Below are 26,559 nucleotides of genomic sequence, written 5' to 3' on the forward strand. Positions count from 1 at the left end.
GCTCTATAGTGAGATATCAGTGGCTGTGGGATCAGTTCAGAACCTAAGCAAGCAGTGGCATGGGCCTTATAACCACTGCTAGTGTCACACGTGGACACAGTCACTTCATCTCACCTCTCAAGGTCCCCATGTGAAAATAAGAAAATTGAAGGAAATGATTCAGGTAATTTAGGAGTACAGACAAGACCTTAGTGCCTAGAAACAATCTCTAACCCCAGCTCTTAAAGATTTTATTAGTTATTTTTATTTTTTATTTTTTTCATGAACTAACATATACCAAGAAACTCTGGGAATGGAATTATTTATTACATGATCTTAAGCTAAGACGCTACAAACTTCACAAACAGACACACCTCTTTCACTAATTATTTTTACTAAAACAAAAGATCAAAAATCAACATCAGGAGATGTCACAATACAGTTGAGACTGTTAAAAGTAACTACTCCCAAACTGGGCATCATTAAATGCATCACGAACCATGAACAGATTTGCTCAATGAAAGAACACATTGTCCCTCTGCCTTTCCATGGATGCCATTGGGAGTTTCTCAGGGTAAAACACAAAATGAAAAAGAAATACATGGTCAGCAAAGCTGTGCATTATCCCCCAAGGTCCTGCCACAGCGACTATTTTTAAAGACACATTAATCTCAGTAGGATTGACAGCTTATAAGAAGTAGCCAGGTCCCAGTGCCAGCAACTCTCCAAGGGGAAAGACTACACACCGTGTCTACACCCTTCACCTATGCCCACATGATGGATGAGATGGGAATTGCACTGGTTGGTTAGGTAGTTGGTTTAAGGAGCCATAATGCCAAAGTTGGGGCCAGGAAGCCAATTGGAGTTAACCATGAATTATTGCATTCACCCTGCACTCAAAAAGTAATCATAATTTAAATTTTCAAGATCCATCTTAACTAGAATGCAAGCTCTGTCCTGTACATTTCTCTAGTGGCTGCGGCTCACTGAATTGTTCTATCTGTTGAAGAACTATGTCACCAGGGATGTTGTAATTCCAGATCTGAACAATTCTCTTTTATGATCCTAGCCACTGTATTTCATCACAAGAATATGGAAAGTATAGTAATTACAGCTATATTACATAGAGTCTGTCATTATCAACTTAGCATTACGTTAGTTAACCCTATAAAACACTGAGAGAAACATTAATACATGATAGTATATTTACATATATATATATACAGTTGGGGGGATCAGGGTGTCAAATCGAAATTGGTCTTCCTTAGACACTCCCCCTACACACACACACACACAAAGGTGGAGTAATTAAATAGGTGGGGATAAGAGAAGCAAAGTAAACATTTTAACCATTAAAACTGATCTCAAATTGAAGGTGGAAAGGTGTCATAAAATTTATTCTTTCCCCCTATTGACCTGTTAATGGAATTACAGAAAAATGGCCTGAAGCTATTGCAGGACTTAAGCATTTTTCCAAAATGGAAGAAACATTCAACACAGTCATTATTATTCGGTCTTAATCTTTTGGATCTTTCTGAGAGGGAAAGTGAAGCACTTTGCAGCAAATTCTTGCAGACTGCTGCTCACCTGGCCTGGGCATGTTCACCTCCAGTGGCAGGAATTCCCTATGGGGCTCACTGTCCCTTTTGCTGCTACACAGTTCTAACAAAAAAAAAAAAATGCTCCTTTTCCTTGGAGTCAAGACTTCAGTCTATTGCTGACCCTTGCCAGAGGAGTTTGCTCTGGATTCCTCACCCCACCCACTCTCTTCTCATGTCTCAAACTGGAACTTCTCTCTTAGAGCACTGAAGGAAAATACATTGGACTCCACTATATTCCCTGATTCCCATGTTAGTGGCCTGTGTTTCAAAAGCTCTGAACCAGAACATGCAGCATGTCTCATGGGACCTAACCACTGTAACAACTATGAATCCTGTTTTACTGCTAAAGCAAACAAAGAATTCACACTTGGAAGAACTGTGGCTATGTTTCCTCATCCCCCAAACTCCCCGTGTTTTTTGATTCTCGCCTACAAAAGAAGTGCCAGAGGCCAAGGAACACGTCTTGTGTTGTTTCTAATTGAAAACTAAGTCAATACCAGTACCGAAGATGGTAAGCTTCAGCTTCACAGGTTGTCTGTGTAGAAGAGAAATGTAACCTCTCTACCCACATGAATAAGAGTGCCTGGATTAAATGAAACCACATTTAATTTGCTAAGTGCATCCTCTGAACAGCAGGTTAAATGGCTATAAGAAATTGTGCTTGCATTTCATTTGATTGCACCCAATTTCCTGGGACCTCAAACACCAAGTTCTTCCAAAATATGGCTAAAATGCTGGCAAGATTTGCAAATAAACCCCAAAACAGTTATATACAAACTTAGTTACAGAATACCGATCCTATTAAATTTCTTTAAATAGCAAAACAGCAATAAATGTAATTCTTAAATGTATCACCTAATCATCAAGGAAAGCTGAGGACACTTAGCAGAGGAAGGTCGCTTTCTATGGATAGTGCTTAAATATTTGGTTTTCTTTATCAGAGTATCTTCAATGCTATTGTGCCAATTTTCAAATGGAAAATATGATAGGTGATACCTTCAAATGTAAAAACATGATCTTTCTAACTTCGAGGCAAGTTAATTCATTAGGTCATTGAGCTCCTGGGAGCTTTATGTTTCTCATCCTCAAATTCTTTTTGAAATGTAAATAAGTCCTTGCACCTCACTTAGGGAAATGCACACTCTTTGCTTAGGTGTGCATTCACTGAAGGGTCCTCCCCCTGCCTTGGGCTGGGGAGACCTGAAGCCAAGTACACAACTCTGGGATCCTAAGAGTGGCTCAGGGCACTCCAAATCAGTCACCTGAGTAACAAACATAATGACAACTGAAGTGAGTCCTAAACTAGGGATCTCAAAATCGACTTCTCCTCCTGTACTATCCAAGGAGTCCTGTGGACAATCACAGGTAGGAAGTGTGGCTGCATTTTAGTGTCCTGGACAAGATTCTTTTGGTCTTTCCTTTCTCCATAGGTTGTTCACATCAGGACCTGTTCTCGAGTCTCTGGCAGTCGAAGGGCAATCAGGCCGCCCCCAACCAGAGAAGCAGCAGCCAGAAGGATAGGGACCACTTTGGTTATCCCGACAAAAGAAGCAAAGATGGTGTTTCCCAGGATGGCGCCAAATTTGCATAATCCATTGAGTATGCCAAAGGCTGTTGCCCTGCAAAGGAAGAGGAAAGTAAATAATTCTAAAATTCTGGACCTCTTTAGGTGAATGAAACAGGGTTATTTTTCTTCCTTGTTGCAAGAAGAGGAGATGTGGGAGGCATTTTTTCCTAAATATAAAAGCAACACATTCTCATTTAATCAAATTTAAAAATACAGAATAATATAAAGATAATAGAATATCCAAGGCAATCGCCATGATTAATGTTTTGAATTATTGCCTTCAAGTTTTTTTCTTTATCTTTTCAAATATATCTCTTCTAAAATATTTATAATTAGTACTTGCTTATTGCAAAATACCAAGTGAATAAAGAAATTTGCAAAACAGAGTGTAACTGTTCTCCCTTAATAACACCTCCTCCTAGGAGACTGCTAATTGTCCCTCCATACCATTTCTTCAAATGTAAGACTACATTTCACAGAATCCCTGGCTGCTGACTATAGTCATGTGACTTAGTTCTAGCCAATGGGGTCTAGCAAATGGCACCTACTAAGAAACTGCCTTAAGCTCATGACCAGGTTTTTTTCTCCTTAGTCTTTTTTCCTTCTATCTTACTTCCTAAAACACAGATAGTCTCATCCTGGACTGTGATTAAGTCCAGGCAAGGAAGAACAACATAGAAAGAGCCTGAACTGCCTGCTGTAGATTTCTATAGAAGAGAAAAATGAGATGTCTCCCTTCTCAAAGCCATGGGGTTTGGAGGTTTCTATCACCCAGGGCAGAACCTAATCCTAGTTACCTTCCCTCAATCACATTTCCCAATAATAACTATTATTCACCATTTGTCCTGCCATGACCTCATCCAGACAGAGACAGTATTCCCAATACCACTGCTTCCCAATTGAAGTACAATGTGTTATTTTTATACCAAAATTTAAGAATACAGTTCTATTTTTGTACTTAAAATTCTTTTTATATTTCTGCCTATAATTGAACCATTCTGTACCTTTATCATCATTAACTTCCAATCCCAGTATGTTTGTCTTCAGCATTTTCTTATATATTTATTTTCACATGTACTTTTCCAAATACAATTCAAGATCCCAGGGGAAATAAATCTCTCTGAATTCTGAAATAGTCTCATAAGTTACAGAAAAACTAAATAAAATTTGACATTTTTCATGAGATTGAATCATCTTATCCAAAATGAGTTATATCTTGACATATATAAATATATACAAGTCTTCTTTTACCTCTTAGTAGAGTTTTATGGTTTTTATGGTTTTATTCCTCTAAGTGTTTCATATTGATTTCTAGGCATTTTATTATTTCTGTTGTCAACTGGTTTTTTGTTGTTTTGTTTTGTTTTGTTTTGTTTTGTTTTTGTACTGGAAATTGTGAAACCAGGAGCACTTTAACCACTGAGTTATATCATTTGTTGATTGATTGATTGATTGATTGAGATGATCTCATTAAGATGCTGAGGTTCTCAATTAGTTGTCCAGGCTGGCCTCAAATTTGCCATCCTCCTGCCTCGGTCTCCCAACTTGCTAAGACTACAGGCGGGAGCCCACCACTCAGCTTCAGTTACATTTTTAACTTGTTCTGATATGTTTTAAAACTTATAAGCCATTAAGGTAGTTTTATTGCTGACCACCTAACCAGATTACTTTCTTGTTTCTAGTTGTTTCTTAATTCATTCACTTCAGTTTTCTAGATGTAAAATCACTTCCCACTCAAATAATGATCATTTTTTTCATCTTCCTCTCCTTCTCCTTTCTCTTCCCCTTCTTTTTCCCCTTCCCCTTCTCCTTCTTTTGTAAAACTTAATATTCTTTGGTCTGGGGAAGAGGAGCTCCAAATATGTTATGTTGTAATCTTCCTTAGCTACCCAAATCTCAGGATCTCTGTCACTAATTTGGGGAATATTATTAAGGTATTTTTTTTCATAAATTCATTTACCTACCTTCCACACTACTTTACATTCTTTTTTGGTCATAGGACCACTTATCTCCTATCCTTAAATTCACAATTCCCGCTCCATGTGGAGAAACAACTACTAAGGAATGGCCTTGATCCTGTGTCTTTAAACTAGGCCTCTCCCTGTGTGGCTTGTATAAAATAAAAGTAAACCCTGGGCTTCCATGATACAGTCTCCACAGATGTCCTGTACCTTCACGCCTCATCCCCACCTTTACTTCACTCCCCTGGCTCCCCACCCTTTGTTACTCTAGTTCGCCTTTTCCCTTTATCTCCCAGGGGCAGGCTTGTTCTCACCTCCCTGGAGGATTGCATGGCACAGGTTTTGCTAATTGGTCAATATTAATCTTCTCTCCGAGATGTAACTGGATCATGTCCTTTACCTCTTGCCACCTGCCCCATCCTATCAAGCCACAGACTGCCCATTTCTGGGCCTTGCCAGCCCTTATGCAGAGAAACTCAATAACTTAGGAGATGTTTGGTGCATGGAGCACCAGAAGACCAAGATGGTCAGGCACAGTGCAAGATTTAGGAGGCAGGTGAACTTCTGGCTAAAGAAGTCCAAGCAAGTCCAAAAGGAAATCCCAGGGAAGGACTGACCTCTGGTTGGTGGGATATAGCTCCACTGTAATCACATCCAGAGCATTCCAGGCAGCAATGCTGGTCCCGCAGAACAGGCACTGCCAGCCAATCATTGCAGACTCACTGTTGCCAAAAAACAGGAAGAAGCAGCAGACTGCTGAGATCAGCATGGAGCCACCTGAGGACAGAGGTCAAAAGCAGAAAACAACATGAAGCCCCTGACTTAAACAAGACTGTCTGTCACCCATCTGTTTTCCATCTTCACAGGCACACCTAATGGGACAGGTTACCTGAAGTATTAGGTTCATCTTCCACATGGAGAGAACACAGCCTGAACCCTCCCATGGCACCCCAGCCAGGGCATCAGAGGTTTCTGCATGGGTCAGATTACCAGAGTTCACCTCCAGGAAGGATTTTGAAATCACCATCCTGCAGTACAGTTCAATCCAAAAGACTTGTGGGGGTGGAGATGGGGTATTTGTTGAGAATCTACTATATGCCAGACACTGTTCAAGGTGCTTGACAGACACAAAAATTACTCAAAAAAAAAAAAAAAAAACTCCACTCTGAATTTGCAATCAATATGTCAAAGAGGCACCTGCCCATGTTCATCCCAGCTCTATTCTCAATAGAAAAGCTACAGAATCCACCTAAATACCCATTATGGTGCATATGCATAATGGAGTATCATTCAGCCCTTTAAAGAAGGGAGGCAAGAATGGAGGAAGGATGGACTATATAGAGGAAAAAGAAGGGTGGGAGGGGTGGGTAGAAGGAAAAATAACAGAATGAATCAAACATCATTACCCTATGTAAACGTATGATTACACAAATGGTACTCCTCTACTTCATGTACAACCAGAGAAACAAGTTGTACCCCATTTGTTGACAAAAAAATAAAAATAAAGAAGAGGGAAACCCTGTCATTTGCAGCAATACAAATGGAACTGGAGGCCATTATGTTAAGTGAAATAACACAGGAAGACAAATACCACAGGATCCCACTTAAGTGTGGAATCCAAAAAAGTGGAACTCAGAAGTAGAAAGTAGAATAGTCATTACCAGGTGCTCGGGGAGTGGGGGTGCATTGGGGAGATGTTGTTCAAAGAATACAAATTCAGTTAGGCAGAAGAAGAAACTTCAGAGATTTATTGTTCTGTACAGTAATGATAGTTAATGCTAACATATATACCTCAGAATCACAGAGACCAAATTTCAAATGTTTCTCCACAAAAGATAAGAGGTATGGGTGATGGACACCTTAATTCACTTGATTTAATCATGCCACATTGTATATGTATAGCAGAGCATTGCTTTGTAGCCCATAAATATACACAATTTAAATGTGTCGATTAAAAATACTTTAAATTTTTTAATTTAAAAAATATTTTAAAAATAAATTTAAACAAATAAAGAAAAAAAAAAAAAAAAAAAAAAGACTCTCATGGATCTTACATTCCTGTGGGGACAGGCTACCAAAAGGAAACCACAAGAAAGGCTGTCCTGCTTCTTCTCCCCTTCCCATTTCCTCTCCACCCCAAGATCCCTCTGCTCTCTGGGTTCCAGGGTGACTGATGGACCTCATTATCACCTTCAAGAAGAGGGAGGAGTATTTTTCCTCAACTCCCATTCTGTCTTAGAAAAGCCCCACTTTTGTTTTGGTTTCTGGTTTTGTTCTGTTGTTTGTTTGTTTGGCAGTGGCCTCATCCCTCCAGGACCATGGCTCCTCCCAGGTGGTTCCTCCCCTGAGGTTCCAGCCCCTGCTGGGCTCTTTTACTGTGATTTCTCCCCTTGCCCCTGCTCCCATAGGGTTGGAAACTCTCTCTTGCTCTGCTGGTGCCTGGTTTGCCGAGCTGCCTTATTTGTTCTGAAAACACAGTCAATATGTCCAAAGCCACTCATCAATACAGTCTCTTCCAGGGAATAAGTGGGGATGAATCCTTTTCAGGACTTCAGCTGATCAAGCTAATGATGAGAGATCTCCTCAAAAGAAAACTGGGTCAAATCCAGTAAGTCCACCCGGGAGCTCAGGAAGCTCTTGGTGGGCACAGGGTGTGGCAGAACAGGTTGCAGACCAGGAACAGAGCTGGAGAGGAGGTAGGAAGGCAGATCTCAAATAGCCAGTGGGAAGGCAGGGCATCATTTCCCAGCAGCCACTGGGGCTGTGGAGAAAGATGGGCTCTGGCTGCCAAGAACCCAGACGGCTTGTATGTACTTCATGAGAAATGCTCACCTGGATCAGCCTCAGACCAGGGGCTGCAAGACTAGTACCACAGCTTGTTGATGAACTGGGGAAAGCTAACTGTCCACCTGGATTCTGCCCATCCTGGGAAGGTGGGACTGTGAGTAGGGGCCTATGGCCTCTTTCCCAATGGCTAGGAGAGAACTAGAAGGGGAGGAGACTGGCACCTATGGACCACAAGTGCCTGAGAACAATGCCCTCTACACACAACCGTCTTCAAAGGGGCCAGCATGGAGCTTGACATACAATAAATGCTGACAAAAATTTGTTGAGTACAAAACATTATCATCAAATAAGTCAAGTGATAGGGAGGCCTCTCCTGACCTTCAACCACGTTAGTTGTTCCTGCTGTAGGTCCCTATGACCCACTGTCCTCCCACTTCCATAATTTATTCCCCTTGTAGTTAAGAAGTTTGAGTTCAAATTCTAGCTTCACCATTTACCACCTGCGTGACCCTGAATGAGTCACTTAACCTCTCTGTGCTGTCTCATTTCCCCATTTGTAATGTTTATAAAAGTAGTGCCTACCTCCAAGGGTTATGGCAAGGGCTTGATGTATTAATAATTATAAAATGCTTGGAACACAGCCTGACACATAATAAGCATTTCAGAGTGTTAAATGAAATTTCTAGCTTATGTCTGTTTCTCCCAATCTATCATTTGCTCTTTTAGCTCAGAGATATTAACTATCTCAATTACCATTCCAGTCTCATTGCTTCCCACACAGCCTGGCAGAGAGTAACTACTGCATAAGTAAATGTTTATTGAATGAATGAGTGGGTAACAGCCTCATTAGGAAAACTGCTGTTCTCAAGAAGCAACTTACACTCAGCCAAGAGTCCAGCAGAGTGAGCTGGACAAAGCTGCTCTGCAGATTCTACGGTGGGCTTGGTCTGAGGGGCATGGAAAATGCTATTTCAAAGCAGTTTGCCATGTCCCATCATGACAACACAGAATGGATATTTATTGAGCATCTAGTATTCACTGTGCACTGAGAATATCACAGCTGACCCACTGGGAGTCAGGTTTCTCCTAAAGACTCAGGGTACAGAGACCAGAGGCACTGTCTGAGCCCTAAATAACTTGCTATCTAGCCCAGAAACAAAATAGATACTCTAAAAGGAGTAGAATACAAAGAACTACTAAGTAGCAGTTCTAGAGCTCTAATCTGGGAGCACAGCTTTATGAGCACACTCTATAAAGAAATCAAGTGTGGGCCTGGGGAGATAGCTCAGCTGGTAGAAAGCTTGCCTTGCAAGCACAAGGCCCTGGGTTCAATCTCCAGCACCACAAAAAAAAAAAAAAAAAAAAAAAAAAAAATCAAGTGTGGCCTGGGATGATGACAAGAAGGCTTTGATGGCATGGAGAAGGATATCAGCTGTCCTGATGCCCTGCCTGTCCCCTGCACCCAGCTTCCTCCTGCATCCGTGTGAGAGCAGAACCAACCCCATCCCTGCAGTTCCTGCCTTCCCAGACCTTCCTCAGCTACTTGAGGACCTGGGCAAAAGAGGTAGTGTTGAGCTCTGGGCTCAAGTCCAGTGGTCAAGTGGCAGAAGTGTCGCACACCTGCTCTCATTATCTCATTGGAGCATATAGATTATTTTATAGATTATTTTAATAACTATGAAAAGCAAGCTCAGGAACATAAAAGAATGTCCACAAACTCATAAAGCTAATTTTGAAAGAGACAGCCACCTGACTCTGACAGGATGCCACCTGTGGTGCCCTCTGCTGAGAGCTAAGTACCTCCAGCTGATGCAGGAAAGAGGCTGTCTTCATTGACACATGACAAAATGTCAATTCTTAAGACAGGCACGTGCTGGGCATGGGCGTTTCAGAAAAGAGTAAGTCCCCATCCCTTCCCTCAGGGGCTTCAGAACTAGCCAGGGCACTGTCTCTAGCACAGACAGCTCACCCTCCCCACAAGACTAAAAGCTTGAAGTCACAGGCACTTCGTGTGCTCACCACTTGGAATATTCATGCTACTATTTATCATAATAATATTCAATATGAGCCAAACACCAGAAAAAGATTTCCTTCTCCTGAACACCTGACCAATTTTCTTTTCTCCAATATAATGATTATGTGATTTATTTTGTTTTCCTTTGAGTTTTGGTACTAGGAAACTTGGTATTAATTTTCCTGATCAACGACATCCCTAGGGCAGATCCTTAATGGCATTTTTATTAATGTGTCTCCTGCCCCCACCCCTGACCACTGGGATGTAAGGTGTATTCTAATACATGTTTTGCCTGGTCCTCAACGTATACATTTTGTTTCATGTTTACCATGCATACCATTATGTTTCTGTAACAAACGGCTGCAATTTCTGGTGGAACTTAGGCCTGTATAAATATAGCTACCATTTTGAGAGCCTACCATGTGCCACACATTGCAAATGCTTGGGGTACACTATGTTCAATCCTCATAAAACTCCAACAGCTAAGAAACTGAAACTCAGAGAAGTAAAAGTATATGTTCTCATCTAACAGTCACTGGGTGGTAAGATTTCAACATGGGTCTGTTCAACTCCAAAGTCCAATCATTACTATTAAACAACCAAAGGAATCTGATTTATGTTAGATCATCAAGTCATCATTTAAGAGCATTTTACACATTTTTAAAAATATTTTAAATGACCACAGGTAGGGCAGGTATATTTCTTATTCACATTGAAGTGCTAACAGAATGAGTGAGTGCCACAGAATTTCTCAACCTGAAAATGACAAAGAGTCCCTCTTTGCACCAGAGCCCTCAGACTCCTTCCACAGAACCCTGGGCTTCTACAGGTGCACCTTCTCAGCTCAACCACACCAGATTCAGCCTTGGCCTGTTTGGGTTCCTGGGCAACCTTTCTCTAAATTAAAGAAACACCCCATTGCCATGGGGTGCTTGAAACCCACTGGCCCAGCCCAGGGGAGTCCAGATGGGACACCCTAACAACTCACCGATCATCTTGAGCCTTCCGATTCTATCCATGAGCAGGGCAGAAATGATGTTCCCAGGCAAGACAGACAGGCTGCCAAGGAAGCTGACGAGGTAAATCAGAAAGTCGTTGTCCTCCTCGAAGTCCATGTGGCAGCCCTCCTTCTGCTCCAAGAAGGTGGAGTTGATGAACCGACAGTTGATGAACTTATGCTTGTAGAGGTCTGGAAAGAGAAGAAAACCTTTGGTTCATGAGAGTGGAGGGGAGCTGGGGAGAGGGGGACAGAGGCAGAGCTGAAGTTAGGCCCCTCCTGTGTACCCAGGTGTGGATGAGGAGAGGCACTTTCAGAAATCAATGACCTGTTCTAATCACCACAAGGAGAAATAAAACTGATGTTAATGTGAGGAACATGTAAAAATGCATCCTCTCCCCAGCTGGATAACAGTCCTGTTTATACCAACTGAGTGACACAGAGAGTCACAGAGGCTGAACCGTTCGTTCCTCTGAGGCTACCTGGCTTAGGCAAGCAGAACACAGAGGGTTAGGTCCACATTGAGCCATCCATCCAGAGCCCCTGCTGGAGTCTGTGCAGAAACTGCGTGCTCTTCAAAATGAAAACCATTTCCTTTGAAAACAGTTCACATATCTTCTGACACCTTCAAAGACAAGCTGTCCAAACAGAAAGGGAGTTAAATAGACTCCCTGGACACCTGAATTTAAGGAGCCAAACCTGCCACTAACCCTCTTGAACCTCCCTGAAACTGCACCTACAAAATTGGAAGCTTACACCTGATTATCTCCAGTTCTTCTCCCAGCTCTGACATTTTCTGACTACAAGTGTTTGCAAAAACCCTTGTGTTAAGAGTATGTGAATGAAGAGGCATCATTAAAACATGAAAGAATTAAAGGACACGCATGTTTTAATAATGATAGTCAATTTCTGAAACTCGTCATTATTGTTTTAAATTCAGACTAACAGGAAATTCAGAAAAATAAGTCTCATAACAGGTTAATAAGAGACTGAGGGGTATTGGAAGGCCAGACATTGAATTTTGAGACTGGTATTGCAGAGGGGAAAGATGTTCCTACATAAACTATTCTTCGACGCTGGTGCTGGGGAGAAGGCATTGATCTGGACAAGGTGCAAGTAGTTTGGTGGAAAGATCACAGGCTTCAGAGCCAAATATTTAAGGAATGGATCCCAAATCCCCCGTCTGACTAACTGTGGCCTTGAGCAAGTTGCTGAAGTCTGAGTTTCCCTAACTATAAAGTGGGGGTAATGATAGTATATTTCTCAACTGAGAGGAGTAGGTAAGACCCCTGGTAAAGCACAGATGGTTTCCCTATGTTACAGCTCTACTGGATATGTTATTAATTTTAATGATGAGAATAGTAAAAGTAATGAGGAATAGTAGAGGAGTCGAATTTTGTGTTTTTGTTTTTTTTAATCATGAAAACCTAAAACAGTATGGTCCTAAAACATTCTTAGCATCTTGCTTTATGCACAAAATTTGAGCAAAGGTAATTTTTCCCTTTTCATCTATGAATCATGAAAACATGAGTTTTGAATTGTGCAAGTTTCAAATTAGACAAGAATGTATTTTGTGCATAAAATGCAGTCTTCTGGGAATGCTGATTGTTATTGGTGTCACACTTTGTTCCTACCAAAGGGCCTTAGTGTATACCATCAGGCCCATCAAGATGGGAACACCTGGCCAGAACTTTGGTTTCCAACATTTTGTGTGATAAAAACAAAGATAAACTAAATGTTTGGTGAAGGTTATGTACCTAATTTGTGCCATCCCTAGGCTAGAGCCCATTTCTCCTCCCTAAGGCTTGGCACTGGCATCTACAAATACTTCACTCCTCCTGAAGCTTATGACTGAGCACGCTGGTTCTTAGCCAACACTGGTCCACCCTGCTGCCTTTCCCCCAACTCCACCCACCTTCTCACCTGTGTTATAAAAGACGGTTGATTCAATGGTGCAGTTTTTAAAATAGGTATCAGTAGATGTAACGTCTTCAAAATAGCATTCATCAAAGAACGTGTCCTCGAAGAGTACATGTTTAAAGTACATCTTTGTGAACCTGTGGGAGAGATGTTAGCCTCTGAGTAATTCATCCAAGAAAAGAAAAGAGACTTGAGACCAAAATGGGAAATACAGAAAGGCACAACAAGAACCACATGACTTAACATGTTGGAACGTTTCGTTCAACCCAGATTATTTCTGCTTTTCTTAGCTGTTTAGTCAATTAGTGGGGAAAGCCTTCAGAACTACAGAAGTTGGGGTCTAGTCCAGGACTGTAAGGGGTGCTGTGCACAAACCTGGTGTTCTGAAATGTAAGTCCACAAGATTAAGTTTCACTTTATATCAAGTGTGCATATTACTTTTTCACTTTTAAAAACTCAGTTAATAAGGGAGTAAGGCACCAAGATGATCGTGAGGTCCAACCACATTTGGGATCCTCTTACATTATTTCAATTTCTACATTAACTTAGCAAGAAAAATATCACATTTAAAAATCTACCTCACATACATTAACATCTTCTTTCGCTTGGTCAAATTTTTTAGGCCACAAGCCTTGTCTCTGGCTATAACTCCATTTGTGAATAATCACAAGCCATTCATCCATTCATTGGTCACTCATTTATATATTCAGTCTTCTGCAAACACTTGCTTAGCATGGGACAGGGTGCTGTTAACACAGAGTGGAAGACACCATCCCTGCCCTTTGGTCTAACTGGTGAAAAGAACAAGCAACAGAAAACTGTGACACAGTGGAATCACAGGGATCGAGAGGGCAGAGACCTGAGGGTCACTGTCTTTCAGGCTCCAAGATAATTCACTCCCAACCACACATGATGGCCAGTACCTGTCTTGCCACATAGTGTTCTACTCAGAGGTTTTACCTAGAATCATCTGAAATTAGCTTCTGCAAAACAACCTCCCATCCAATAAGAAGAGCAAGTGTTTATCAAAGGGAGATCCCCAGACCACTTACATCAGAAAAAAAGGAGGAGGTTATTATTAAAGATATGGCTTCCTATGTTCTAACTTGACCTTATGAATGATAATCTTCAGAGGCAACAGACCATTATAGTACTTACAAAGGTTTGAAAATCATTGGTCTAAAAAACCAAATTATTTTGAATAATTTTTCTTTGGGTCAAATTTGCTACACAGGCTTTTAAACAGGGGCCTCCAAACACTATCATGCACTCTTCAGATTTCCTTAGAAAAACTAATTGGTAAGCCTTTTATTTTAGGAAGATGCCTGTGATTTCAAATTTGCATGCCATATGTGTTTACTCAGGACAGTTATTCCTGGAGATGTCTCTGGCCTTTGCCTTTCTTAATATATTCTTCTCTTTAATATAATAATAGGCTGGCAATGTGGCCTTCAGTGATAATTTAATATTCTTCCAAGGGTGGGTGAGAAAGCAGAGCTATAAATCATAAATGAGTCTGACGCGGGCAGATCTTAAAATGTATCTCCAAGTGGGTTATTAAAAGTCAAAGAGATGAAAGGAGAAAGGGCCAACACATATTTTATGAATCTTTATATAAATCATCTCTCCCAATATCTTATGTAGTGAACTGGTCCAAGATTCTTAATTGAGGGGAGTTCAGAGTCTGAATGAAAAATTAGCCAAAGGATAAGTATACTGTGAAACTTTCCTTTTAAGGACTCAGAGCCATTGGAGAATGATAGAATTAGTATTACAAGAACTTTATTCAGTTACCTACAGGCCCAATGCTTAGTCCAACAAAGGATCTGAACTTGGTCAAAGTCCCAATTATCTAGTTATTGTATTTCAGGCTTCTGGTAACACCCTCCAGAAACTCAGTCTAATTAAGAGATAATGAAGAAAACTGACAACTAAAATGTAGTGTGATAAGTATCAAGCTAGAAGTATGCAATCTAATCACTTCCATGGGAGTATTTGTGATCCAATTGGACAAGGCATGAATTAACTTACCTGAAAGACAAGAAAAGTTCTAGAAACAGAGACAAGGAAGGTGATTCCAGGCAGAGAGAACAACAGGTACAAAAATAAAGGCATGTTCTATAAACCTGCTATGGTTTAGATCTTTAATATCCCCCCAACCGAAGTTTATGTGTTAGGCAATATAGCGATGTTCAAAGGGGAAAAGGTTGGATTATGAGAGCTGTAACCTCATCAGTGAATTAATCCATTTGATAGATTAATAATTTGATTGAACTACTGGGTGTCAACTATGACCAGATGGCACATGGCTGTAGAAAGTAGGTCCCTGGGTGCATGTGCATGACCTTGGACTGTATCTGTCCCTGGTCTCTTGTGTTCTCTCTCTCGTTCTCTCTCTCTCTCTCTCTCTCTCTCTCTCTCTCTCTCTCTCTCTCTCTCTCTCACTCTCTCTCTCTCTCTCTCTCTTTTCTCTCTGCCATGAGCTGAGCAGCTTTTCTCCACCACACCCTCCCTCCATGACATTCTGCCTCCCCTCAGTCCCAGATACATGAACTCTCCGAACATGGGCTGAGACCTCTGAAACTATGAACCCAAAATAAACATTTCCTCCTCTAAGTTGTTCTTGTTGGGTATTTTTGTCACAGCCATGAAAAGCTAACTAACATAGTATCCTTTAATTGCCTTCTTTTTTAAGTAGAGAATTCACTTTCACATACATTATATCGGTTTTCAGGGAGAAAATAATGGATATGTTTCCTGTAAGTCCACATTCATTCATATTCTACCAAGATAATCCCTGCAGGCACAGTGCAAGAAAATAGAGTCCTTTGGAAAAGAACTAGAGCTCCAGTCTCTCACATGTTAATTCCTATCGGTTCCTAAAACAAACGAAAGGATCATTCACTTCAGAAAATATACGCTTGGACCTAATTTCCTTAAAGAATGGAGAAATAAATTCTTGTCTGATACTCTGTATAACTGGTTACATTCTACACACATAGGTATCAGACCTTTTTCTCAGGTCCAATAGCCCTCTCCAAAAACTAAAAAGACCCACTTTTAGGACTTGACCACTAAGAGATCTTGGGCAAGTCAACTCTCTTCTCTAGGCCTTCATTTAAGAATCTACAAAATGGGGGCATGGAGATGGCTTTTTCCAGTTTTATTTTATGATTCTGTGATTGAGAAGTGGACTCAGGAAGTGGACAATGAGTGGACTTAGGAGATGGTTGTCTTTCCCAATACTGAAATATTATTTCATGAAAACCCAGAAAATGTCTATGATAGGAAATCCTAGTGACAGTGTCAATCATATACTCTAAAGAGATACTTTCTTGTGTTTCAATGGATCTACTGGTAAATTCTACTTCCTCTCTCCTTCTCTTATACATAAGGCTATCAAGTACTAAAATCATGATACCTCATGCTATCTCTTCAAAGATCTTAACATATGTATTGCTTTTGAAAATAATAACCAAAGCAGAATTTCAAGAACAGAACACAATACAAAAAGGAAAATAATGAAGATAAAAGCAATGACTAAAATAGCATTAGAAAAATAGTAGAACACACTCACATATATAGTTATATACATCCTAAGTCAAACACTAACTTTTGACAAAATTTGGAAACAATCCCACATCCCTTCAACTGATGAATGGAAAATCAACATTCAGTGGTACATGCATATCATGAAATACTGCTCCACAATAAAAATAAACTTCTATTCTTGCAGCAACATGGGTAAACCCCAAAAATGTTATGCTAAGTAAAATAAGCAAGTTCCAAAGATTTCCTATGGTATGATTTCATCTCTAGGACATACAGAAGATCACTGGCTACCAAGGCCTAGGGGTTGGAGAAGAAATGAATACAAAATGGCACAAGGAAATCTGGGGAGTAATGGCCCTGTTCTGCATCTTGCTTTTGGTGGTGGTTACATAACCACATGCATTTGTCAAAACTCACAGAACTGTACACTGAAAAGCATGAATTTAATTGTCTGTAAATTAAATCTCAATAAAAAAAGAAAGTCCCAACAAGCTTCTGAGGTAATCATAGTTATAACAAAATCCAAACCACACTCACTACTGACCAGATGGACTCACATCCCCACACACTTCAGAAACCTAGCAAAGGAGGAGGAGCACTCACTTCTGCATCATGATTGTCCTATGCATGCTCTCTGCATGCAACCAAAAATTACAAAACACATAAAGAAGCAAGAATAAAACAGCATGACATCAAGGCACAGTCATTTAAAAAACAAGACTCATGACACAAATACTGGAACTATCAGGTAGGAAATTTAATATATTATTACTGATATAGTAAATTCATAGAAGAAAAAGTAGACAACATGCATGACTTCTGGGGATTTATAGCAGAGTAATGCAAATTCTAACAAGGGATCAAATAAAAATGCTAAAAAGAAAATTTAAGTGCAGTAACTGAGATTAAGAATGCATTTGCTGAACTCATCAGTAGATTCCTCATAGCTAAGGGAGGAATTACTGAAATTATTCACAATTCCAGAGAAATTACCAAAACTAAAACACAAAAAGGAAAAATAAGGATGGATCAGAAAAGAGAACCTAACAGCTACAGGAAAATATCAAACAGACTAACATAGGTGCAATTGAAATTTAAGAGAGAAAAGAGAGAATTTGGCAGAAGAAATGTTTGAAGAGACAACAGCAGAGTTTTCCTAAAGTCATGAAACAGGCCAGTGAATCCAAGAAACTCAGAGAACTTCAAGCAGAGCAAATACCAGAAGAAGGAAAGGGAGGGATCAAGCATATGATAAGCAAACAATTAAATATCAAATACAAAAGGAAAATCTTGAAAGGGGCAAGAGAAAAAAAAATGTTACATAGAGAAAAACAAAGATAAGAATATAGTAAATTGGGCACAGTGGTGCATGCCTATAATCCCTGCTTCTTAGGACACTGAGGCAAGAAGATGGCAAGTTCGAGGCCAGCCTCAGCAACTTAGTGAGACTCTGTCTCAAAATAAAATTCACAAAGAGAGAGAGAGCTGGGGATATGGCTCAGTGGTAGAATGCCTTTCTTGCATGTATGAGGCCCTGGGTTCAATCCCCAACAACACAAAAAAGAAAAGGAAAAAGGAAAACTTCTCATGAGAACATATGTGCGCCAAAAGATCCTTCCACTCAAAAATTACACTTCTAAGTATATAAACTAGACAAGGCTTTCATAATAATACTTTTGCATCATTATTTGTAGCAAAAAAGTCATTAATTATTAAATGTCCTTCAAAAGAACAGACAAATACATTATGGAATATGCATGTAATGAAATTAAAATTAAAATAAGTTATGCAGTTATGCTAACAGAGAATTCTCAAAATCCTAAATTTTTACAAAAACAAATTGAAGAATTTATATAATAATAATATAGGCATATGTAACAGTATGATGTTTATCTAAAATTTGAAAAATACAGAAGACTATAGTGCAATGTTTACAATCATATAAATATCTGAGAAAAGTACAAAAGCATGCATGAAGGTAAAGCACCACTTCATGAAAACAGGGACTAGAGAGGAAGAAGAAGAGTATCAAGGGTGTTAATGCAATAGGCTAGGGATGTGCTCAGAGGTAGATCTCATGCCTGGCAGGTGGAAGCCCTGGGTCTAATCCCCAGCACCAAAAAACAAACAAAACACAAAAAGAAAAGAAAGTTAACACTGTGAGCTTAATCTATTTTAAAATCTAAAGTAAATGTATCATATATTTTATAAAGCTTGATGATCTTAATAGAGTTGTTTGTATCATTCTCCAGTCTCTGCTATTTTGAAATATATCCATTAAAAAAAGAGAGAAGGCACCAAACAATAGATATTTACAGAGGGTGAGGTTATATAACAATAATGAGGAAAACTGTTAGAATGAATAAAAGAGCTTAATCAGACATAAAGTAAATATCTAAAAATCAATAGGATTAAATAAACTAATAACAATAAATAATAATAATAACAATAAGTAAATATCAATAAAAATGATATTTATTTGCAATAGCATATGCAAGTAGTTGATAGGGGAAAGCAATCCCATTTTCCATGACCAAACTATAAAATATCCAAGAAGACTCCCAACAAGAACCATGCAGCACCTTTGCTAAGCTACAAATTTTACGAGAAACTGTACTAACTGTGAAATATGATACATATTCTATACCAGTATTATCCCTTCAGATGTGGAATCCAAAACTTAGACAGTCCTGAACTTTCCCAAGATGGCTCAGCTAGTTGCCGACCAGTCAAGGAGGAACTCAGCACTGGCTGTTTTCTCGGACCTACAAGTCAGCAGGTGTATTGGCTTGTTTCCCCTAGTAGCATCTTCAAGGAACTTTACTAGAATTTGGTCCCGAGACAGTTGAAAAAAAAATCTTATGTATGCCCCTAAAATCTTATTTAGGAGACTAACAGTGCAGATAACATTTCCATGTGATGTGTGACACAACCTCCTCTTTCTACCTGTGCCTTCTCTCTCTGTTCTCCCTGTCCCCTCCGTCATTTTAGAGCTAAATCTTAGAAACTTCCCTTTCATTCTCAGCTCCTGACCTCTGACATTTAATAAGAACTCAGAAAAGCTTTTTGATTCTTCATGGGCAAATCATCTGTGTAGAGGGTTACACATTCCCACTTGAGGTTCCAATTCCAAACCCAAACACAAATCAAGTTCCCTTTCAGCTCTGAGGAGACCTGGGGATCAGGACATTAATTTCAGGTTATGACCTATTGCTGAGGAAACAGGTAGGGCTTCCTGATGTCCAGGGAGGTTTAAGTCAAAAAATGCCCTTCCCCCATCCTAATCCTCACTGAAGTCAGCCCTGTCAAACTGGTTTCCTTCAGGGAGGAGAGGGCAAGTTAATTAATTAATTAGATTTTAATTAGTTGACATATATTCTGAAATGAAAACTGACCCTGTTTTCAATGAATAATAAGGGAAACCTGACCTGACATTTCGTCTCAGGGTATAAAACATGAAACTATTATTTTGTCTTTCTTGCACTTTTCAAAACCTCACGAATTCTAAAATGAAGCCTGTGTAGGAATTCAGAGCCACCTGATCATTTAAGGTGCACCAGGAGGCAGCAGAGAATGCTTTGGGATCAGACTAAAACTAGTATGCATTTTTGTTTCTTTTGGGGTCAAAGAGATTGGTCTTGCAGCAGGAAATCCTTTAGGTTTCAATAGGATGAAGTTTGAAGCTTGTGGACACAGAAGTCATTTTCTCCCATGTGTGATAGTAAATAAAATAAATGTTTTCATCTAAGTTTTAAAGCAACAAAGTATGGATAATGCCAAACGGGGAATACTGGCACACAGAGGAGAAATGCCCCCAAGGAAGCTGAAACAGCAGGTTCATGCCTATTCCTCAGGTTTGGGGTTTTCAAAGATGAGCTGTTATCCACCTTAGGACCAGGAGATGGCAGAATAACTCAAGAAAAGAAGCAAAGTTCTTTTATGCCTGGGTATGTGGATGTGCTGAGCATTTTAAAAAATCACCTGAAAATCTGAACCCCATGTCCAATGATACTCGGTCCTAATACTTTCTAATGCAAATGCAAAATGTGTTTCTTTGAATAAGAGAAGGAGGAAGAAATATGATAGATAGATAGATAGATAGATATAGATATAGATATAGATATAGATATATAGTATTTTTTTTTCTATTTTTGGCCATACTCAAAGATCTCATATTTGTGGAAATAATATATCCCCTTTGGTTTCACACTTTCTTATCCCAAGTAACAGTGAACCTTCATGATAAGAGCAACGTGGACTAGACTGGAGGAGGGATCTGACAGACTTCCCCCACCATTCAGTCCTTTCCCACAGTGCCTGGGAGTCACCAGGCCCCCTGGGGACTTGACCATGATGCCAGACACAGTTGAGAACAAGTAGGGGAAGGTCTGCTATTTCATGATGTTAATTGTGTGTGGTGGTGGTAAAGATGGGGCAGTTTGTGTCCTTGACATTGAACTATCTGGGCCATGATATTTCTGGTGCCACCGCAAAGCCAATAGCACTCAAACACTGACCATTCACAGCCCAGTGAGCTTGCTAGGTGTAATTTGAGAAGGGAAACCGCAGCAGGTCTACACTCAGATTAGAGAACAGTGTGATTTGGGTGAACTTTCTTAATGTTCTGTCCTGACCCATCATGAGCTTTTCAAAGAGCAGCATCAAAGAGGCTAATATTACCCTGATATTTTCTCTCCTGAAGAACAACACTTCTGGTTGACAACAGAACATAATAACCAACCCTATGAGGTTATATTAAGTAAAAGATTTTTTTTTTTTTTTTTTTTTTCAGTACTGGGGATCGAACTCAGGGCCTTGTGCTTGTGAGGCAAGCACTTTAACTAGCTGAGCTATCTCCCCAGCCCAGAATTTTTTAAGAGTGTCATAACCATAGAAACGAAATTATGTACAACAAATCAAAATGCAGTCTGTAAAAAATAAATAAATAAATTGAGAGATAATTTTTAAAAAAAGAAAGAAAAGAGTGTCATAACAGTCCAGTCCCAGCATGGAGAAGCACCAGTTCTCAGGAAAGACAGCCAGATTGTCCTCAGCCAAGTGTCTCATCCTCAGATGAATTAGCCATAGCTAAGAGACAGGGGTGACAGAGGTTAGTCCAATATGACTCAGCCACCAGGATTACTGTGTCTCTAGCAGCCATGAGAGGCACGAAGGCAGTCACATGCTCAGAGCTCATTCCCTGCCATACTAGACTCTTATCTTCCCAATGGCTCTTTCCCAATGACATCTCAATGGACACTGTCACACTGACCTGAGGAAAGCCCATCATCCCAAACTTACTTATCATTCACAAGTTTCCCATGTTGGTGGATCTGATTTTCCATTGTGAAGTTGATTGTGGCACCGTACACGTGCTCACCAAAGAATACCTTCATTTTAGACTTGTACTCTTCATCTTGAAAATACCGGATCATATCAGGAAACCAAACCGTCAGGCCATAGTAACTGTAACGAGCAAGACAGACAGTCTGAGCAGCAATGTGATTGAATTCTTCAGAATCAGAGTCTGCATTCCTGACTTGAGGTAGATCAGACTTATTTCAAACATGGTAATTTGGTTCATGACTAGAAAATCTAATAATATACCTCATCATTAGGAAAAATGATTATGACCATCTCCACAGATGCTCAAAAGGCATTTGATTTTTAAAAATCAATCATTTTTTATTTTAAAAACACCAACAGAGTAGAGTTTGATGGACACTCTCTTAATACATAGGGGAAAAAATATTTCAGTTCAAACACCAGAATCTTAGTAAATCAATAAACACAAAAGACATTGCCAATAATGTCAGGAACAGGACAGAACATCATTATCACTATTTAACAGTACACTGGAGGTCTTAGCCAACTCAGAGGAGAGAATAAATTTAGGAATGTCAAGTTGCAAAGCAAGAGATAAAACTGTCTCTACAGGCAGATGATATGACTTTATGCCTGGAAAACTCCAGATAACCAACTCAAAAAATAAGCATTAAACATATGAAAAAAAAAGGTGTTCAATTCTATCAACAGTAAAAAAAATACAAATTAAAAGCATACTGTTAATTCTCAGCTACCAGATGGTCAAAACCCCAAAGTTTGCTAAACCACTCTGTAGGTTTACAGGTGCTGTCATAACTGCTGGGGAAAATGATAAAATTGAACAATGCCTTATGCAGGAGGACTTGTCAATGCATAAAGAGATTACTAATCCATTTGCCTCTTTTGACCCTTTAGTCCCACTTCTAGAAATCCATTCCACTGATAAACAAACCCCTTACAAAGTAGCCTATAAACAGTTACTTATTTTGGTGTTGTGTACATAGCAAAAATCTGCAAATTTCCCACCAGTCCGGCAATGAGGCCCAGGTTGAATAAATTGTGATAATTTAATGTGGGATGCTAGGCAGAGGAACTATGTACTGTAAAGAAGAATGAGGAAAACCTTAATTTACGGTATGGAGAGATCTCCAGAATATATCATTGAGTGCAAAAAGCAATTGCAAAGTGTGTTTCTTTGAATAAGAGGAAGAAGAAACAAAAAAATATATGTGTCTATATATATATATATATATAGACACATATATTTGTGTGTGTGTGTGTGTGTACACACATACAATTATTTGTTTACATTTGCAAAAAGAATCACTGGAATGATAAATAGGAAAATGAAAGGTGATTAAATACAGGAGGCAGAAGGGAGTAGGTGGAGGGGGAGGGAACGCATTCAAGATTCCTGTGTTGTTTCAACATTTCAAATGTATTACCTATTTAATGAAATTAAATTAAACATAAATAAATATGAATAAAACATATTTTTAACACTGTCAGTAAATTAATCCTAGCATCTGTCCTATTTGACTCTTAGTTGGGATTGAACAATTTGAGGGATGCCAGATCAGGCTTCTTCTATACCTTTAGTTGTGAGGGTCTCAAAGTTCAGGTCTTCATATACAGGTACTGGAGGACATTAATTCTACCCATGTTCCTCCCACAATCAGAGGTCATTAGAGCTCCTTTGCTTTCCTGGGGTGAGGGAGTGTTTTGGGATACAGGTGGTGGTGAATAAAGCAATTTCCTAGATGGAAGTTTAAAATATTGCTAATAGTTCCTAGCTGATAATAGCAGTTTAGTGAGCACTTATTATAATGTGCCAGAACCTACAGTAAGTACTTCATACATATAGTACAACACAATGCTCTAAATGGGCTCCAAAACACACATAGAAAGAAATGTCATGTTAGCAGGAGGTCACTGGAATGACTGCAGCTTTACAGAGGAATCAGCTAAGTACCCCTTTGTTGCAGGGCAGAGTATTGTATGGGTCCCCTGTTCAATTTTCCTGTTTTCTCAACAACACATATTTGACTACTCCACACTTGTTCCCTGCTACCTCCTTGTGAACGGAAACTTTATTCTGTTCAGATGTTAACTCTTAGGAAAGGATGGAGCTTGAAGGTAAATCCTGATTGGTCTAAAACCATTGGGAAATCCCATCCCCTTTATCATGATGAGTTTAGCCATAGGCATGTGAGCCACCTCTGCCTACTCTAACTGGAGGGAAAGTTGACTAGGAGCCTTCAGAGAAAAAGTTCCCTTGGTGTTAAAAAGGAAGTTCTGTAATGAGCAATTAACTCACAAATAGCAATTAACAATCAGTTAACAATTTCATATCACATTGTTTACTTGAAATCTGCTAAAAGTAAAGATCATAAATATTCTCAACACACACGGTAGTTAGTTATATGAGGTGTGATGGGCACACTCATTAGCTTGATTGAGATAATTATAATGTGTGTTTATCAAAACATTAAGTTGTACATCTTAAATATACACAATTTTTATGTGTCAATTATACTTCAGTATAGATGCGGGAGGAGACTCAGGAGAGGCAGTCTCTTTCTCCTTGAGACATTTTTCCCCTGTCAACAGGATGCCTAGACCAGCAGCCTGCAGTCATCATGAGAGCCAGCCTGAAGCTGAAACCCCTCCTGCGGTCCACTTCTCCTGGAATTCTTTTTGGAACTGGATGTTTTTCTCTTACAGAGGCCACTAGTGTATGCCACCTGTTCCCTGCAGCCAAAAGCATCCACTCTGATGCAAACTGTCCAAGTTAGAACTCCAATTATCCTCCGTGCGCAAAGGAGGCAACTGAGGCACAGGGAAATTAAGGAGCTCATGTAAGCCAGAACTTACCTCAAAGCCATGGTAAACCAGACCACAGCCAGAATCAGCGTGTTCATTCTGTAGGGCCCCATCACACAGTACAGAGCGTTATCCCAGACCTAAAACCCATACCAGAGAAGGACAGTTGAAGAAAGAAATTTAGAAAAGCCCCTTTCTCAGATTTTCTAATAAATGGCCTAGGACCCTGTATAAAGAATGGGCAATTCATTATCCCCCAGAGGCAGCAGATCTGTTCCCATGGGAAGGAAAGCTTCCAGTAGCTCTTCCTCTGGGAACACAATATACCATGCATGTAACAGAAAGTGGAGTAGTAAGTCCTCCATGCTGTGGGCAGGGGTGATATTCCAAGTGGTTATTGACCGCACATCACAAGCAGTGACCAGTCTCAACAGACTCTGGCTGGTTGGCCACCTTGGGGTTCAAGAGTTGACTCACTTCAAAGAAATAGTTTTGCCCTTTATGGAGAATGCTTCCCCTAAATCACTAAAAACCCAAGGAGTCATTTATTACATGCATTCCTTTATCTAGCAAGAGAAGTTGCTAGAGAGAAGGATGTTTACTCAGGCTGGTCAAGTTCTTGCCTTGAGAAAGATGAGCAAAGGAAAAGACTGAGGTTCAGGGATTTTGCACCCTGAGGGCACTCAGCAAGTTAAAGGCAGACCTAGGCTGGAACCCAAACATCCCTCCAGCACCCAGTCTGGTTGATAAAGGTGTTCAAGGTTTTTATTCTTCATCCACTAAGGCATGGGTTTCCACAGAGCCATCCTCACACCCAACATATGTCCCCAATTCGTACCTGCTTGAAAGTGGTATTGAATCTGACCAGCCAGCGCTGATACCAAGTTCCTGTTGAACTTTGGATCTCAATGAATTCATCCATTTGCTTGGGAGTTTTGATGTGGGAAACCTACAAAGCAAAGATGGTTCAGAGAATCTCTATCTCACTTTGTCTTCAGAATTTTATTTCAAAGTCTACATATTTGATTTGATTAACTTATTGAGGCAAGAAGAGTGTGACCCTCTAGTTTTGTGACTTTTGACCAAAGGTATATGATGGTGTCTCTCAGGGAGTTTTCTCAGATGATATGTCCCACTGAGACAAAATGATCCAGCATCTTTTTGCTAACTCATGCCTTTAGGAAATTTGTATTAGTGGGTCCATAATTTACTAGTTCCCCATTTATGACTGCTTTACCCACAGTAAAGTTGATGCCACACTAAAATTTACAACTCTGTCCTTAATGGACATAAACATCACAGAAATCCAGAACCCAGACAGGCAACAGTGTGAGACATCATAGCCTCCCTGCTATCCCTGGTTGTGCTGGTAGAAATCAGAGACAGAGGAAGGGTCTCCACATTCCCAGGTGCACGGCCTTTGCAAAGCCTCCTTTGCTGGGGTCAGACAGGGAGACTTGAGAACTGTCACAGCAGTAGAAATCTCAGTGGCATCTGAGCTTCAAGTCCTATACCCCAAGAACATCAATGAACCCCAGTGACCTCCAAAGGAGGCCAGAGGGGAAGGTTCACACCAAATCGGCAAGCACCTTAAAAAACACTCACAAAAGCATTAAGACTTCCACTCAAATGTAAATTTTTCTTTGCTTTGCTCCTTAGGAAAATAACACCCTATTCCCTAGGGATTTGGGAGTGGGTGTATTGACAACTTCAAGCACAATTACTCTAATTTGCGATTAATTAGAATACTTGTCTTTGATTAAGTCTAGATTAACAGATGGCTTGTGTTCCTCCCAGCCCTGCCAAACCCAGGTCCTCAGCAGAATGCTTCATTTCCCTCTACTTTCAAAGATTTCTCTGGTGACGCCTTGCCAGATGATTCAGAAGTGTGTGAGGCTTGGGATGGAGTTGGTTAAAATCTGGGCTCACAGGTGAAAGTGAGGAGGGAGTCACCCAGCCTCAGCCTTCAGCATGCCAACTGGGATCCTGGCCAGTTCTCATTTCATCTTCTTAGGCTACTGAGAACATTTATG

At 40.0% G+C, this 26,559-nt stretch overlaps 1 protein-coding gene across 2 annotated transcripts in view; it reads right to left on the reverse strand.

The window, feature by feature from the left end:
* Window positions 1-354: 354 nt before the first annotated feature.
* The window catches only part of SV2B (synaptic vesicle glycoprotein 2B), a 180,102-nt gene continuing 153,897 nt past the window's right edge, over window positions 355-26,559 (reverse strand). For both annotated transcript variants that reach the window (XM_079127373.1, XM_079127374.1), the window contains exons 7-13: window positions 25,365-25,475; window positions 24,578-24,666; window positions 21,680-21,844; window positions 12,830-12,963; window positions 10,898-11,098; window positions 5,726-5,885; window positions 355-3,199 (exon numbers count right to left, since the gene is read on the reverse strand). In XM_079127373.1, the coding sequence (XP_078983499.1) occupies window positions 3,016-3,199; window positions 5,726-5,885; window positions 10,898-11,098; window positions 12,830-12,963; window positions 21,680-21,844; window positions 24,578-24,666; window positions 25,365-25,475 (1,044 nt within the window). In that variant the 3' untranslated portion in view covers window positions 355-3,015. The remainder of the gene's footprint in view (window positions 3,200-5,725; window positions 5,886-10,897; window positions 11,099-12,829; window positions 12,964-21,679; window positions 21,845-24,577; window positions 24,667-25,364; window positions 25,476-26,559) is intronic.

Source organism: Sciurus vulgaris (assembly GCF_902686455.1).
Source record: "Sciurus vulgaris genome assembly, chromosome: 2".
Classification (NCBI taxonomy): Eukaryota; Metazoa; Chordata; class Mammalia; order Rodentia; family Sciuridae; genus Sciurus; species Sciurus vulgaris.